This window comes from Rhinopithecus roxellana, chromosome 4 (genome assembly GCF_007565055.1).
Source record: "Rhinopithecus roxellana isolate Shanxi Qingling chromosome 4, ASM756505v1, whole genome shotgun sequence".
NCBI lineage: Eukaryota > Metazoa > Chordata > Mammalia > Primates > Cercopithecidae > Rhinopithecus > Rhinopithecus roxellana.
In genome coordinates, this window is record NC_044552.1 from 46,928,895 (window position 1) to 46,943,275 (window position 14,381).

Genomic DNA, 14,381 nt, shown 5'->3' on the forward strand with positions numbered 1-14,381 from the left:
ATAGTTTAAATGAGGGTAAAAATGTGACTCAGGAGATTGATCATCATTTGAAAATAAATTATACTCCCATTCTTATAAATAAGAATACATGTTAAGAATCAACACATTGGCCAGGCGCGGTGGCTCATGCCTGTAATCCCTGCACTTTGGGAGGCTAAGGCAGGTGGATCACAAGGTCAGGAGTTCGAGACCAGCCTGGGTAATAGGGTGAAACCCTGTCTCTACTAAAAATACAAAAATTTAGCCAGGCATGGTGGCGTGCGCCTGTAGTCCCATCTACTTGGGAGGCTGAGGCAGGAGAATCGCTTGAACCCGGGAGGTGGAGGTTGCAGTGAGCTGAGATCGTGCCACTGTACTCCAGCCTGGGCAACAGAGCAAGACTCTGTTTCAAAAAAAAACAAAAAGAAACCTCATGAAGTAAACGAAAGAAACTATAGAAACTGCCTCCCTAGAATATATTCTTCACTAAACGTCTACAAAATGTTTGTTCCCTTTCCTTCACAGTCTCTTTTCTCTAACTCATACTCCACAGTGTTCCTTGCTACAGTGGGTATGTCTTCTACTTGTCAGACAGCCTGGGTGACAGAGCGAGACTCAAAAAAAAAAAAAAAACCAACAACAACAAAGAAACTGGAGATTCCCTGCCCTTTAGATGTGGCTGTAGATACAGAATGCTGGAGACACTGCAAACCAGGGACCCCAAGCAGCTTGGAAATGTGGAGTGTGCTCAAGTCTGTGATCAGAAATTAATGACCTCCAAAAAAAAAACTCCATTGCAAAAAAAAAAATGGGAAAAATAATGCTAAGAATACCAAGGTCAAGGAGGCAGAACCAGAATAATTTGTGGTAGAAAAAGTCCTGGGCTGATGTGGAAGCCATGGGAAGCAGGGAGCAGTAGTATTTCCCAGAGTGGAAGGGATTTACGAATGCTGACAATACTTGAGAACTTGAAGAAAACCTGACTATCCATTTCTTAATTTTCAAAAAGCTGGTCAAGAAAAAAGTGATGCACACAAAAAAAATCATCTCACAGCCTGATGACAGCAAATCAGAGTCTGCTAACAAACCAAGTGGCTTTGCCATAGATAGAATTAATGTTTCCCATGAAATGGAAAGATTTAAATAAGCCAGAGTTGGAGCTGGCAAAGGAAGTAACATAAATGTCTTCAGATTGTAACTGCTTTTTATAAAGAGACTAACTTGGCATTTTTGTAGAGAAAAAGAAGTTCAATATTGCTTGCATTGAGAGAGATATACATATATAAAATCAGTTTGGATCCTGATTTGGTTTTTCAGTGTGAAGAATACCTACATTCAAATAAAAATTGATGTGTTCATTTCAAAATAGTATCCAGGGAAGTTGTTGCATTTTTGTGTATCAATAGGACTAGTTACTTTAAACAAATAAGTGTTCTCTAATTGCTTCACTTTATCACAGATAAAAGAAGAATCAACACACTGGCCAACCTTTTTAGTAAACAAAATGCAAACTAAGTGTTAATGCTCAGTGCTGGAAAGAGTTCAGTGAAATAGCTATATTTTAATTACTGAAAAAAGTATAAATTGCTATAACCTTTGTACAAAAAATGTTTAATAACTGTGTGAGGCCATGAAAATGTCTATACCCTTTGATCCAATATAATTCACTGCTGGGCCTTTATACAGAGAAAATCGAAAACAAAAGAAGGAAAAAGCCCTGCGTACAAAAATATGTTGCAGTAATAGCAACAAGCTGGAAGCAACCTAAATGTCCATAAGATGGGAATGGATAAAGAAAGATATAACTACACAAAATAGAGCTCATTAAGTTGACAAGCAGACTTTATATCAGCATCTAACTTTTTAAAAAAGGCAAGTTACAATATAGGAATTCTAGAGAATTGATGCATTTGAGAAAAGATGAAGCAGATATATAATTGTTCACAGTGGCAAATTATAGGTGGTTTTCTCACATTTTATATCATAGTTTCTTGTATATCAAAAAATACATTCATATTATGAGACACAGGAATCTTTACATCCAAAATAATTTGATACAGATGCCTTAACATTGCGGAATGAGACAACTTTGGAAAGATTCTTGTTTTGTGATTCCTTTTTATCCCTCTAAGCACAGTGCTTTGTTAACACTGTGTGTGTAGTAAATGTGTGTGCTGCTTAAGGTAAAGAATTTCTAGTCAACTAAATGCCCAAGGTGACTGCGTGATTCCACGCCAAAGCACAGGAAAAAGCAGTGATGCTTTTGCCCCTAGCTGAACACTTGTTTTCCCCCACAAAGTGTATTCATCCACAGAATAGTGAAATATGCTAGATCCTAGTATAAGACGAGAATTCAATCTAAAAAATCTCTAGATAGATAATTAAAATATTGCTAGTTTTGTTATTTACAAAACTGAAGATACTTGATGGAATATTTTCCTCATCTAAAACAACTGTCAGTACCAACTAAGTGGTTATATCTAACATAAAGAACTAGTTATCAATTAAAATAATATTTTATCATTTTTACACCATATGTATTGTGTAAATGCTGTTGGGTTTGAAGACTAATTGAATTTGCTTTCAGCATTTTGTTGCAGAGTTTTGGTACCAGCTCCTTTAGAATGCTCTAATAGCTTGATGGCCTTGTCAGAGTTTTCAATATTTCTAAGCAGAGTCTCTAATCTTCTCTTAATTTTCTTCTGATCTTCAAGAGCACAGCCAATTACTATGGATTGAAACTTCTGATCAACTGGCCCATGTGGCACCTCAGATGAACATGCACTGTAGAGCGACATTAAATGACTCTTGGCATTTCCCAAATCATCCAGAAATTTATTGACCACCTCATCAATAATCCTTGTGGCATGCTTTAGGGATTCTTGCTGCTGGGGGTTTCTAATTGTTTCTACTGACACTTCAACGGTGAGAGTTCTTCCCATCAAACGGTTTGCAGTCAGATTTAATTCTTCTCTTTCTCCTAAAACATCAATCAATATGAGACATAAACTTATCTGTGTCAAGAACATTAAGGCATTTGTTTGTGACTAAATTTATTATTTAAATATCTCTGCTATGAAATTTTTTTAAAGATACAAGCTAAAATTCTAGCATGTAACATTAACTGATGAAATGTATTAGATTATAGACAGAGGTTGTAGAATACCATTTCCTGACAATCTTTATATATGGGATACCAGATGACTTCTCAAATTGGCATGTTTGCAAAAGTTTGGGTAGGTATGCATTTGTAACTGGGATGGAAATCAAGTCTTAACACTCTGAGCAGTAAGCACATATAGGATTTATGCTGGGTACAGCTCCAGAGATCAGATGTCCCAGATCTCTCCATAACAACAAGTGCATTTATCAGAATACACTGCCCCAAATTTTGGTTGAGAAAATATAATCATGATAGAAGATAAGCTGGCATCAATACTAGGCACTGACTTCATGCTTCTCCAGATAGAAACAGGACAGTGGTCTAAAGTCTTGACCGGCATGAGGAGCTCTATCAACATTTCATTATTTATATGAAAAAGTCAGCAATCTCCTGCTTCTGTAACTTCCTAATTCATTGATCTTTGGGCAGGACAGTGTAGAGACTAGATCATGGCCTACCATAGATGTGTAACAGTTTTGATCTGGATTTAGATTGCTTACTTATCTCACCAGCCACTTGGCCCAGTAACATGTGGCCTGTGTGGCACCAAAGGAGCCCAAGTAGGAAGTCCAGTGCCAATAAAAAGAAAATCACAAGTGACCTATTCCTACCTATTACATGTTCTTCACATGAAAAAGACAGCACAGGCTAGGCGTGATGTCACATGCCTGTAATCCCAGCACTTTGGGAGGCCGAGGCAGGCAAGATCACCTGAGGTCAGGAGTTCGAGACCAGCTTGGCCAACATGGTGAAACCCTGTCTTTACTAAAAATACAAAAATTAGCCAGGCGTGGTGGCAGGCGCCTATAATCCCAGCTACTCAGGAGACTGAGGCAGGAGAATCACTTGAACCCGGGAGGCGGAGGTTGCAGTGAGCCAAGGTCACGCCACTGCACTCCAGCCTGGGTGACGAGTGAAACTCCATCTCAAAAAAAGAAAAAAGAAAATGACAGCACATTTTTACATTCATGCCTTTTACTGGTCCTACAAGTTTCCTCATTTTCTCTGCATTTTGTCCCTCTCTTTATGTTGTACCTCAATTCATCTTTTTTTTTTTTTTTGGTCTCTACTTCTCTGCTTCCACTCTCACCCTTTTCCTCTGTGTTTTTTAGTCTCTTGCTGTCCAGTAACTTGTGAAGAACTGAAGTTAGGAGTGTGAACCTGGGATAAAACACATGGCCTTACTGCTTGGGGCCAGCTCTTCTGAGCTTGCAGGCTTTTTCCTATCTCTCCCAGCCATGGCTTGGGGTAGAGAGCATGCTGGAAGAAATCTCTGAGTAAGTGGCTGCTATAATAAACTGACAGCTGCAGCTGCTCTCTGTGGCTCACATTAAATGCTGTGGCCTAGTGTACGCATACCGAAAGTCAAGCAAAAATTGACCCACACTTATCATAAACTCTTTAAAGGAGTGTAAAAGACGAGCCCCTTCTGTGGAGATGGCTCTCACCGTCACTGATCTGCCTCATGTCCTGGCTATTTTGGATACTGTGGATCATTTCCAGAAGGATTTCTTTCTCTTGCTCAACAGCAGTTGCTGCTTCTCTCAAAGCTTCAACCCTATAGAAATTGGGAAAACAAAACGGTTATTGTATGCAGGATGTTCTTCCTATTAATTTTATCTCTCATTCAACCCAAATCAAGTTTAAAGATCACCAGACTTTTTAAAACTTCTTCATTTCTGCTTTAAAATTTTCATTTTTCTATTTTTTATCCACTTGCCTTTCTATTTTCTTTCCAGCTCATGAGGCAATCATTCTATTTAGTGTTATCTAATTAACAGTATTTGTTTTTACAAGATCTGTATTATTTGTATATTTTGAATTTATATCTCATTCTGTTTTTATTTTTTCACTTAGCATCCAGGATCCTATGTGTACTTTTTTTTTTTTTTTTTGAGACAGTCTTGCTTTGTCCCCCAGGCTGGAGCACAGTGGCACGATCTCACTGCAACTTGTACCTCCCGCGTTCAACTGATTCTCATGCCTCAGCCTCCGGGCCCAGCTAATTTTTTAATTTTAGTAGAGACGAGGTTTCGCCATGTTGGCCAGGCTGGTCTCAAACTGCTGGCCTCAAGTGATCTGCCCACCGCAGCCTCCCAAAGTGCTGGGATCACAGGTGTAAGCCATCACACCCGGCCCCCTATGTGTACTTCTAATCAGTTGCTGCTACTTATTTTATAATACTCCATGTGTATACCTACCTGCTTTTCCTTCTCCACTCTCCCAGAGATGGACACTCAGGTTGTCTACCAACTTCTTATTACTACAAATAACACTTCTATGAATACATTTCCCCTTTGGACCTTGGTGAGGATTTCCTTAGGACATACACCAGGACAGAATTGCTGAGACAAAGGGTATGTGTACTCCGCTTTTGACTTAGTACTATGATTATTCTGCAGAATACCTGTACCTGTCCACTCTCCACAGCAAAGCACAGGAGTCCCCATATCCCTACCAACACTCTGCATTTTCCAACTTTCTATTTGCTGCCAGTGTAGTAGAAATACACTGGTATGTCAGGTTAACTAGCGTTTTCCTAATAATTTCAGACATCTCTTTGTATCCTTGTTAGCCTATTCATAGACTTTTCCTATTTTGTTTTTCTATTTTTAAACAGGAGTTACTGTCCCCTTGCTGATTTGTATACTCAAGAAATTCTTGTTGGTTACAGACATTGCAACCATCTCTCATCCTCTCTTCTATGAACCACGTCTGAGATGTCTTGCACTAAAGAGAGACTCTTATTTTGATGTGATCCAATTCATCTTTTTTTTTTTTTTTTTTGGCCTTATAGCTTATGCTTTTGAAGTTTTGACCTAAGGTCTTCCCCCTACCCCTTGGTCATATTTTCCTATATTTTCTCTTAACTTTATAGTTCTACCTTCCTTATATCTTTAATCCACCTAGAATCAACCCTTGTATGTAGTTAGTTAAGAATGTTGTTTTTTTTTTTCCAAATAGCCATTTTCCCCAACATTATTTACCAAACAATCCATCTTTCCCCTAGCAAATGTAAATTAAGTTTCTCTCTAAAATCTCTATCCCATGCATTAGTATATTTAACTGTTCTTATACCAGTGCCCAGTTTTGTTTTGTTTGTTTATAGCACTAGCCTTGTACTATATACTTTAATATTTGATAGAACAGGCCCCTCAATCTTCTTTAAAGATAACTTAGCTATTTATGGACTTTTACTTCTCCATATAAATTCTAGGGTAAGTTTATTGTGTTTCTCAAAAAACGAGAGAAATTCAACATCTTTAAAACGTCATTCTGTTAAAGGGCATGATATATGTCTCTTCATTTATTCAGATCTTCTATAGAGTTCCATGTATTCTTCATAGTAGTCTTTGTGGATATTGTTGCTCTTGTGAATTTGTATTTTCTAGTTGATTTTTACTGGTTTGAGAAGTGTTGTCTTTGTAGGTTTATCTTGTCACTGGCGACCTTGATTTACATGTATTCATTTTAGTGTTCTGTCTGTTGATTCTGTTGGTTCTTCTAGGTAAATGATCGTATCCATATCATCCATAGTTTTTATTTCCTCCTTCCCAATCCTATTACTTTTCTATTACTTTTTTTTTTTAAGAAAAGGTCCTTCAGTACTGTATTAAACAGGGGCAATGATGGGGGTATCTTTGTCTTTTCCCAAATTTAAGGGAAAGTCTCTGTAGCTTTTTTGTGTAAAGCCCTGATCAAACTATAGAAGCGCTACTTTCCCCACTTCACTCAACTGCACACACATGCACTCACACTATACATACACACGAATATGCCCAGTCACTAAAAAACTAAGCTGTGGAATGAGAGCAAAATAAAAATATACATATTGTATATTTAACATGTTGTATACTTCCAGGGTACCTTATTATTATGAATTACAGTAAGTTGCCAACTTTTGCAAAATGAAATAGTGACAGACCTATTCCCAGTATTTGGATGGTCTTAGAAGTTCATGAGAGATCTAATCCTAACTGCTGTCTTAAGTGTGCACAGAAAGAACAACTTCATCAATGTTTTAGCATGTTCAATTCCATAAAAGAATCTTCCCCCTACTCCAAGCACACACGTGCCTTTTCCCCTTCGGTTACCCACCTGTTATACCCCAAAATAGTACTGACAGGCTATAACATCACAGGGTATCTTTATTCTTCAAGATATTAAATATATGTCAAAGTCTGTGTTTATAAGAGCCACTAAAAGCAAAGAACTGGGAAGAATCTCATGTAACAAATTTGGCTAGAGAACACAATCAAAATACAATATTCTACAAAGTAACAGCAATGCAAGTATCAGGCCCTATTCCAGGACCATTCACTATTTACTTAAACATTTTACATTAGCAATCTCTCAGAAAGATAAACTAGGGCCCAGAACATAGGAAAGAGACTGAGTTGGCACTAAATATTTATGCTAAAAGCACAAACGATGACTCCAATATTTAGACAAATGACACAGGTGAATCATTTGATTGGTAAATGAGAAGATGCTGAAAGAAGAGATTAATTTTTCAACACTTTTTCGGCTGATATTCAATTGTAAGATGATAAGAGAGAACAACACTATTCTGAAAAGGAAGGTTTCATTTACGAGTTACAGCAGTAAGTTCATGTTCTTAACAAAATAGATAAAAAAAGACATTCTAGAAAAAAAAAAGCCTATCATTCATATGAAAAAAATATTTTATCATTAAATGAGACCAAATAATTAGATGGAACTGCTAAATTTTGTGTTTTTGGGAACCCCCCCCAACCCCACAAGGCTTTTAAAAATACATAATAGAAATTACCAGGGCATTATCCCTGTGAAAACCAGATTTTATCATTTCTAGAACTTCTTACATACATTTTTATGTATACCTTTTTCATTTCATGCAAAGGTAAAATGTCATTCCCAGAATGTAAAGATCTCAGGGTTTATTTGGCAACATGGGCTTTTCATGTCCGATTCCCTCTTCAGGTAGCATTCTTTCTCCCTGACCCTTGTCTACTGGGTGATCCTTTTTCAAAACCCAATCGCTTTGGCAGGAATTGTTTCCTTAGCTTCCCCCATCCCCTCCCTTAAGGCAATTCATGCTCCCTTTGGCCCTGGTACATCCATTTACTCTATGGACTACCTCATATTTTACATTTTTTCTTTTAAAAAGCTGAACCTAGATCTCTACTTAATTTAAGTAATGTTTGTACTGTTCGTCAGCTATTGCTATCCTTAAACTCATATACATGTCTTTTGTCTACAATTTTTCCATTAGTTCTAGAAAATTCTTGGCCGTTGTATCTTTGAATATTCCCTGTCTCCCATTCTATTATTTTCTTCTGGAACTCTGGTTAGAGAAATGTTGGACCATCTCACTTTATCCTTCATGTTTCTTAATATCTCATCTGACAACACTTTTCTTGGCGGAGAGGGGCAGTTCTGTTTTTACTAACAGATCCTGGAAGCAGCTACACATCCAAATTGGGAAAGAACTTTTCCTCACATCAAGGCTGGCCTGGGCTGTGCTCCTGGAAAACTCTCTGCATGAAATCACAACTAAGCAGGCTTTGACAAAAAGACATTTTAGAGCACTCAATAGGAAGACAAAACTGGAGCGCATGCATCCTCAGCTAGCTCCCAGGTCTTGGGCACCTCACAAACCTCTGTAGCCTCAGTATCAAAATGGCAAACTGCTGGGAGACTTAGGGGAGTACAACAGCAATTTTGCCCAAACTGTGGCTACTATTAATATGTCAGCTAATACAGTATGCAGTGATAACTGCGCCAGCACTGCCACTACTAGCTGCGCAAAGGGGTCAGTCGCCTATGAAACAGGGACAATAAGGAAACAGTGCTTGTGACTAAATGAAGTAAAGCAGGTAGAGTTTAAGTGACTGATAGCACTGACTAAAAAAATTACACACACACACAAGTTAATATGTATAATGTGTCTAGAATTGGCACTGGCATGTATTTATAGTATTAATAGCTATTATATTCTTACCATTATGAATGTGGGCTTATTTATTAATGAGAATTTGTGCTTTCATAAAAAGGAGGGAAAATGGCAAATGCTCATACTGTGATTTGAAAGAAAGAATTTCTAAAATAGGTTTTTGTTTTTTTTTTGAGATGGAGTCTCGCTTGGTCGTCCAGGCTGGAGTGCGGTGGTGTGATCTCAGCTCACTGCAACCTCCACCTCCAGGGTTCAAGTGATTCTCCTGCCTTAGCCTCCCAAGCAGCTGGGACTACAGGCATGCGCTACCATGTCTGGCTAATTTTTGAATTTTTTATTAGAGATAGTTTTTGCCACGTTGGCCAGGCTGGTCTCAAACTCCTGAACCCCCCAGGTGATCTGCCCACCTCGGCCTCTCAAAGTGCTGGGATTACAGGAGTGAACCACCACACTTGGCCTAAAACAGGTTCTTAAACTCATAGTTCTGTCTCTTATTCCGTACTCCTATATCAAAAGAATGCTATAATGATCACTTTTAGGCAATGTAAAATTCTGAAGGGTTTCCCTAACTGCCAAAATATTAAATTACATTTACTGTCGAGACATTTTGGTGTAAAAGAAGGGACTAGTGTTTTTAGTGTGAAGAGCCACTCTTCAGTGGCATGTCCTTAGGCAAGCCACTTCATCCTTATGGACCCCACTTCCCTCATTTCTAGGAGAGAGAGCATGTGTCCTCCACCTAACTCAAAGGGTTTTTAAAGTTTCAAATAACAACATATATTAAGCGTTCTTTTAAATTACAGGGTGTTATACAATATTAACTATGATGCCATCTTGTTTTGTGACTCCTGGAACACAGGCACACCCTAACATGAAACTTTAAGTCAGACGAATGATCCCTATCACCCCCGACCCCAGCCCTTCACTACCTGGGTGCAGGTTAAGCCACAACGAAAGAATGACAGGAAGGCAGAAGGAGCCACTATGTCATAAGTTTTGGGAAACACATAACAACCCAATCTCCCAGTCCTATCATTTTCCCCCCTGCCAGTCTCTAAAACCCATCCCCCAAACATCTTCATTACCATCTTGAGCTTTCTATGAGCTACCCAATACCTAGCACATAGTGGGTGTTCAATAGCCCCTGAATTTAAGGCCAATTTAGATTGACTTTTTATCTCTTTGAGGAAACTCATCTGTTCATCCATATATCATTCCTACATTTTGAAATGTGACATATTTAAGAAAATTCAGGCATAAAGTATTAGAGCCTGGAGAGCCAGGCTTCCTGGGTTCAAATGTGGAGTTTACTACTTTCTAGTTGTGTGACTTTGGACAAGTCATTTAAGCTTCTAAGCGTCAGTTTCCCTATCTGTAGAATGGTGATAATAGTAACTTCCACAAAGACATGGGGCCTGGCATATAGTCCGTGTACATTAAATGAATAAACAATAGCATGTGTTTTAGAAAAAAACTTTCACACTGTGTTTTTCCTCTGCTCTCACACTGTAACAACACAGAAGACTACTGTGACCAAATATGTGGGGGATTTTCCCCACCAACAAACAGTGGTCAGCAGCTAAGTATCCTCCAACTCAGTTCCAATACTATCTACACTTGGACAGTGTTAGATCCCACAAGTTGAAAGCTCAGTCCCCAAGACCCCACTCCCCACCGCTGCAAGTCTAGGCCTCCAGAACTTCCAACCAACTGGCTTCAAATTGGGGTTCCCATGTCCCCCTCTTTGGGTTTAACTTGCTGGAGCAGTTCACAAAATTCAGGGAAACACTTACTTATATGTACCAGTTTATTATAAAGGTTATTATAAAGGACATGGATGAAGAGATGTGTAGGGTGAGGTACAAGGAGGAAGGGGCACAAAGCTTCCATGCCGTCCCTGGGCACATCACCTTCCAGGAGCCTCCACATGTCCAACTATCTGGAAGCTCTCCAAACCCTGTCCTTTTGGGTTCTTATGGAGGCTTGCTTCATTATATAAGCATGAATGACAACCATGTAGAAATGTGACTGAACAAAATGGGTATGCTCTCACTCTAACACAAGACCAGTCTATTCAGATTCTTCTTGGTCTCTGGGTGCTGAATTCCTTCCTCCAGGGCGTGGGACAGGACCCTCTCTGGAATGAGGGTCTTTTGATCCACAATCAGACTAGAAACAAGGCAGGTGCAAGAAGGTCAGACAGAGATTCTTTTTCCTGAGGCCTAAAGCACCCCAACATTATAACGTAAGACTGTCACAAGGGTTATGGGAGTTATGAGCCAGGAACTGTGGATGAAAACATTATATATATATATATAATTGTAATATAGTATTTTTTATAAATTACAATAATTGTTAAAAAGTAACAATAAGCAAGATGGTTTGAGCCACTGAGGAATGCAAAACTCAGACTCCATTTAGAATTGATCATAAAAACAGGGAGAAAAGGGAATCACCTCTGTAGAAGGAAGAAATACAGAAGACAAAATGCAGTCTAAAAAAAGGGCTAACGTATTGATAAATTCCATTAGAGATATATGGAAATCCTTTAACAGTTTGTAGAACTGCTGCCAAACATTTTAAACATCATGTAGATCAGTTCATACTCCAGGTCATGAAGTATGAAATTTCTTCCACAATTGACAGGATCATGTGGTTAGGGAACATTACGTGCACACTTCTAAGTACAAACTGTAAGGTTTTATTCTACCCAGTTACACTACTTTATTAGTTAACATAAAATCAAACTATTAGAGCAAAATTACATATGAGTTTCATGTTTTCGTTTAAAAATCGATCTTGTACGCATGATTCTAGTTTTTAATAGTGTAGTGTTCTGTGCCATTGCCCATGTGGTTTCAAAAAAAACTTTAATAGGATCAATATTAGCATTTTTCTCTATTTTTGCTTACCTTCGGAAATCCTTACTTTTCAGCTAGTATTACTTTTTTAAAAAGAAAAAAAAAAAGGCCTACAAAAGTCTAGAATTACTAAAAAACAGTCCTTGAAATGAACAGCCACATATTAATCACTTTTCTCCTCAGCTCAAATGTTAATTAAGCAAGTTGTAATTTAATCACTGATGTGCAGTAATCAGAATTCATTTTACATTAATCAAACATTAGAATATAATAATATTCAAAACCTGAGGCTTTCTTTTTAAAGAGGAGCACGTCAGAGTGCTTTTGTACCTACCACATGTGAGGCATTAATTCAAGTTGGAGGACAATGACTCAGCTTGAAGGAAGGCGGGGTGGAGTAACATCCTCCCCATTCCTTTAGGAAAAAATCTTTTCTTTCTGACTAAGGGAGAGCGAGTGAAGTGGTTGAGAATATGCCCTCAACGTTCTGAAGACATGGAGAGAGGTGTGTTACTTGTTATGCGGCTCCCTAAAAAGAAACATCAATTAGAGGGACTTCCAGTAACTGAGGCCACCAATTTCTACTTGCGCTTTACTTTTTCTGGGAGTGGAACGGGTCAGGTTTGCTAGTATTGTGAAAATCCATGAGGAAGCACTATTTCTCTCTTTCACTTGCCTCATTCTGAGTGGAACCCCAGAACCTTGTTTAGGGCTTAGGTTTCTCTGCTGCCATCCAAGAAGTGATTTTGAGTGGAGAATCTCTCACTCTCTGGCTCTTTTCTCCCAATAGTAACAATAATAATGCCTTACTTGTTAAAAGAGATGCCGTGGTTATTGAAGTATTTTCTCGGCAAATGGACACTTCATGTTTGGGTGTATGAATGGAGGGAGATAAAACACACATGCAGTGTTTCCTGAACTTTTTGGCTCACATGCTTCTTTGCTCATGCACAACCTAGCGAAAACTATAGAACCAACTCCTGTGTACAGTTTCAGGGAATTCCAGGTGCCTAACAAGGTTTTCTTTTAACTACACCTGCTCACAAAATTTACACAGTAACTTGAGACAAACGTTCACAGGAAGTAGATAAAACTTTTCAATATACCGTTAAAGTCTTCCCAAAAATCTATTAACATTAAATTGTTTAGAAATTCTGTATAAGTCTGCTACTATATTACCTAATAAATCTTAAGCAAGAAAAGGGGAAAACTATCTTTTCATGCTTTCAGGCCAGTGACTAGCACTTCGTCTTCTAGGTAGGGAGGTGCCCAATAAATACTGAGAGACGAACGGAACCGCGGAATCCTGTTAGGGGATAAAGAGAAGCCGCAACGTCTTTACTGCACGAAGCACCCGGTAACTTACTGCCTACCCCTCACTCCTCCCTAATCTTTGGTCTCAATGGATTGCTGGGTTGGTTTTGTTTTATTCATTTTTGCTCTTTAGTGTTCTGAAGCAAGGAAACTTAACTTCAAGGGGAGGGCCACTGTAAACTGCTGCCTCCCTTAAAAATGTATAACGGGAGAAGAGTAAGTTAAAAACATTTGAGGCCACACAGAAGGTTCTAGAAGCTCTGCAGACCCACGCTGCCATAGTCCTTAATCGCATGGAATGTCACCTCTTAACTTTTATCTCCTCTGACTTTTTCCTGCTCCCCAACACCTAGGTAAGTTAATCAAAGTGTGGCCACCATCACGCCCTCACAGGTTTAGCTTACGAATGCGTTTTCTCTCGGACCGGGGAGAAAATCCAAGAAATAAACAAAACTACACCACGTCCATCCACAACAAATCTCAACAAGCAACTTCTGTCGCCGCAGCCTCACTGTGCCCCAGGGCCCGGCCCGCCACACGCGGCCTCCGTCCGCTAACCGCCAGCGCGGCGAACAGAACGCCCGAGACCGCCCGCCCGCCCGCCCGCGGCTCACCTGAGCTCCAGCTGGTCCAGGCTCTCCAGCAGGCGGCTGGAGCGGTCGGCCATGGAGGAGGAGCGGCAGAAGCGCCCCTCGTTGGCTTTAGCGTTGATCTTCGCCTGAGCCATCTAAGCCTCCGACGCGGGGCAGCCGAGAGGTCACCGGCCCCTCCGGCGGCGGCGAGTGGAGCGTTCCTCGGGCGGCAGGCGTCGCCGTCACCACGCGGGCGCCCGCCCTCCCTCTGACGCCCGCAGGGGCAACCCGGGAGGACTCGCCGACACCGCGGCTGCCGCGTGGCCAAAGAAGGGCAGGCGCGGCGCCCGCGGGGCTCGGGAACGCCGGGCCTGGGAGGGGGCTGCAGCGGCTGGAATTAGAGGTTCGCGGGCCGACAGGGGCTCGGGCCTGGGGAGCGCAAGTCTCTGAGGAACCGGGAGGGGCGGACGCAGAGACCGAGCGCCTAATGTGGCCAGCGGATCGTCTGCTCCCCGGACCCAGGAACTACCCGAAGCCCGCCCGGACCCACAGACCAC

General features: G+C 40.2%; 1 protein-coding gene across 2 annotated transcripts; it reads right to left on the reverse strand.

Moving 5' to 3' along the window:
* Positions 1–1,569: 1,569 nt before the first annotated feature.
* BAG2 (BCL2 associated athanogene 2) lies at positions 1,570–14,381 on the reverse strand. 2 transcript variants are annotated; one of them, XM_010387931.2, is made up of 4 exons: positions 13,867–13,989; positions 12,273–12,467; positions 4,591–4,700; positions 1,570–2,959 (listed from the first exon to the last, which is right to left on the reverse strand). In XM_010387931.2, exons 2-4 carry the CDS (start codon positions 12,284–12,286, stop codon positions 2,547–2,549), a joined length of 537 nt encoding a protein of 178 aa, XP_010386233.1. In that variant the 5' UTR covers positions 12,287–12,467; positions 13,867–13,989; the 3' UTR covers positions 1,570–2,546. The 2 variants fall into 2 exon arrangements, with proteins under 2 accessions (XP_010386233.1, XP_010386232.1); XM_010387930.2 differs by lacking the exon at positions 12,273–12,467 and having other exon boundaries at positions 13,867–14,381.

Excerpts from the sequence above, each read along its gene's own strand:
- BAG2 (XM_010387930.2), bottom strand. The coding sequence starts at position 13,979 with ATGGCTCAGGCGAAGATCAACGCTAAAGCCAACGAGGGGCGCTTCTGC. Across the intron at positions 4,701-13,866 it reads CTGGACCAGCTGGAGCTCAG|GGTTGAAGCTTTGAGAGAAG; the intron begins GTGAGCCGCGGG and ends CAATTTCTATAG. Across the intron at positions 2,960-4,590 it reads CATGAGGCAGATCAGTGACG|GAGAAAGAGAAGAATTAAAT; the intron begins GTGAGAGCCATC and ends TTGATGTTTTAG.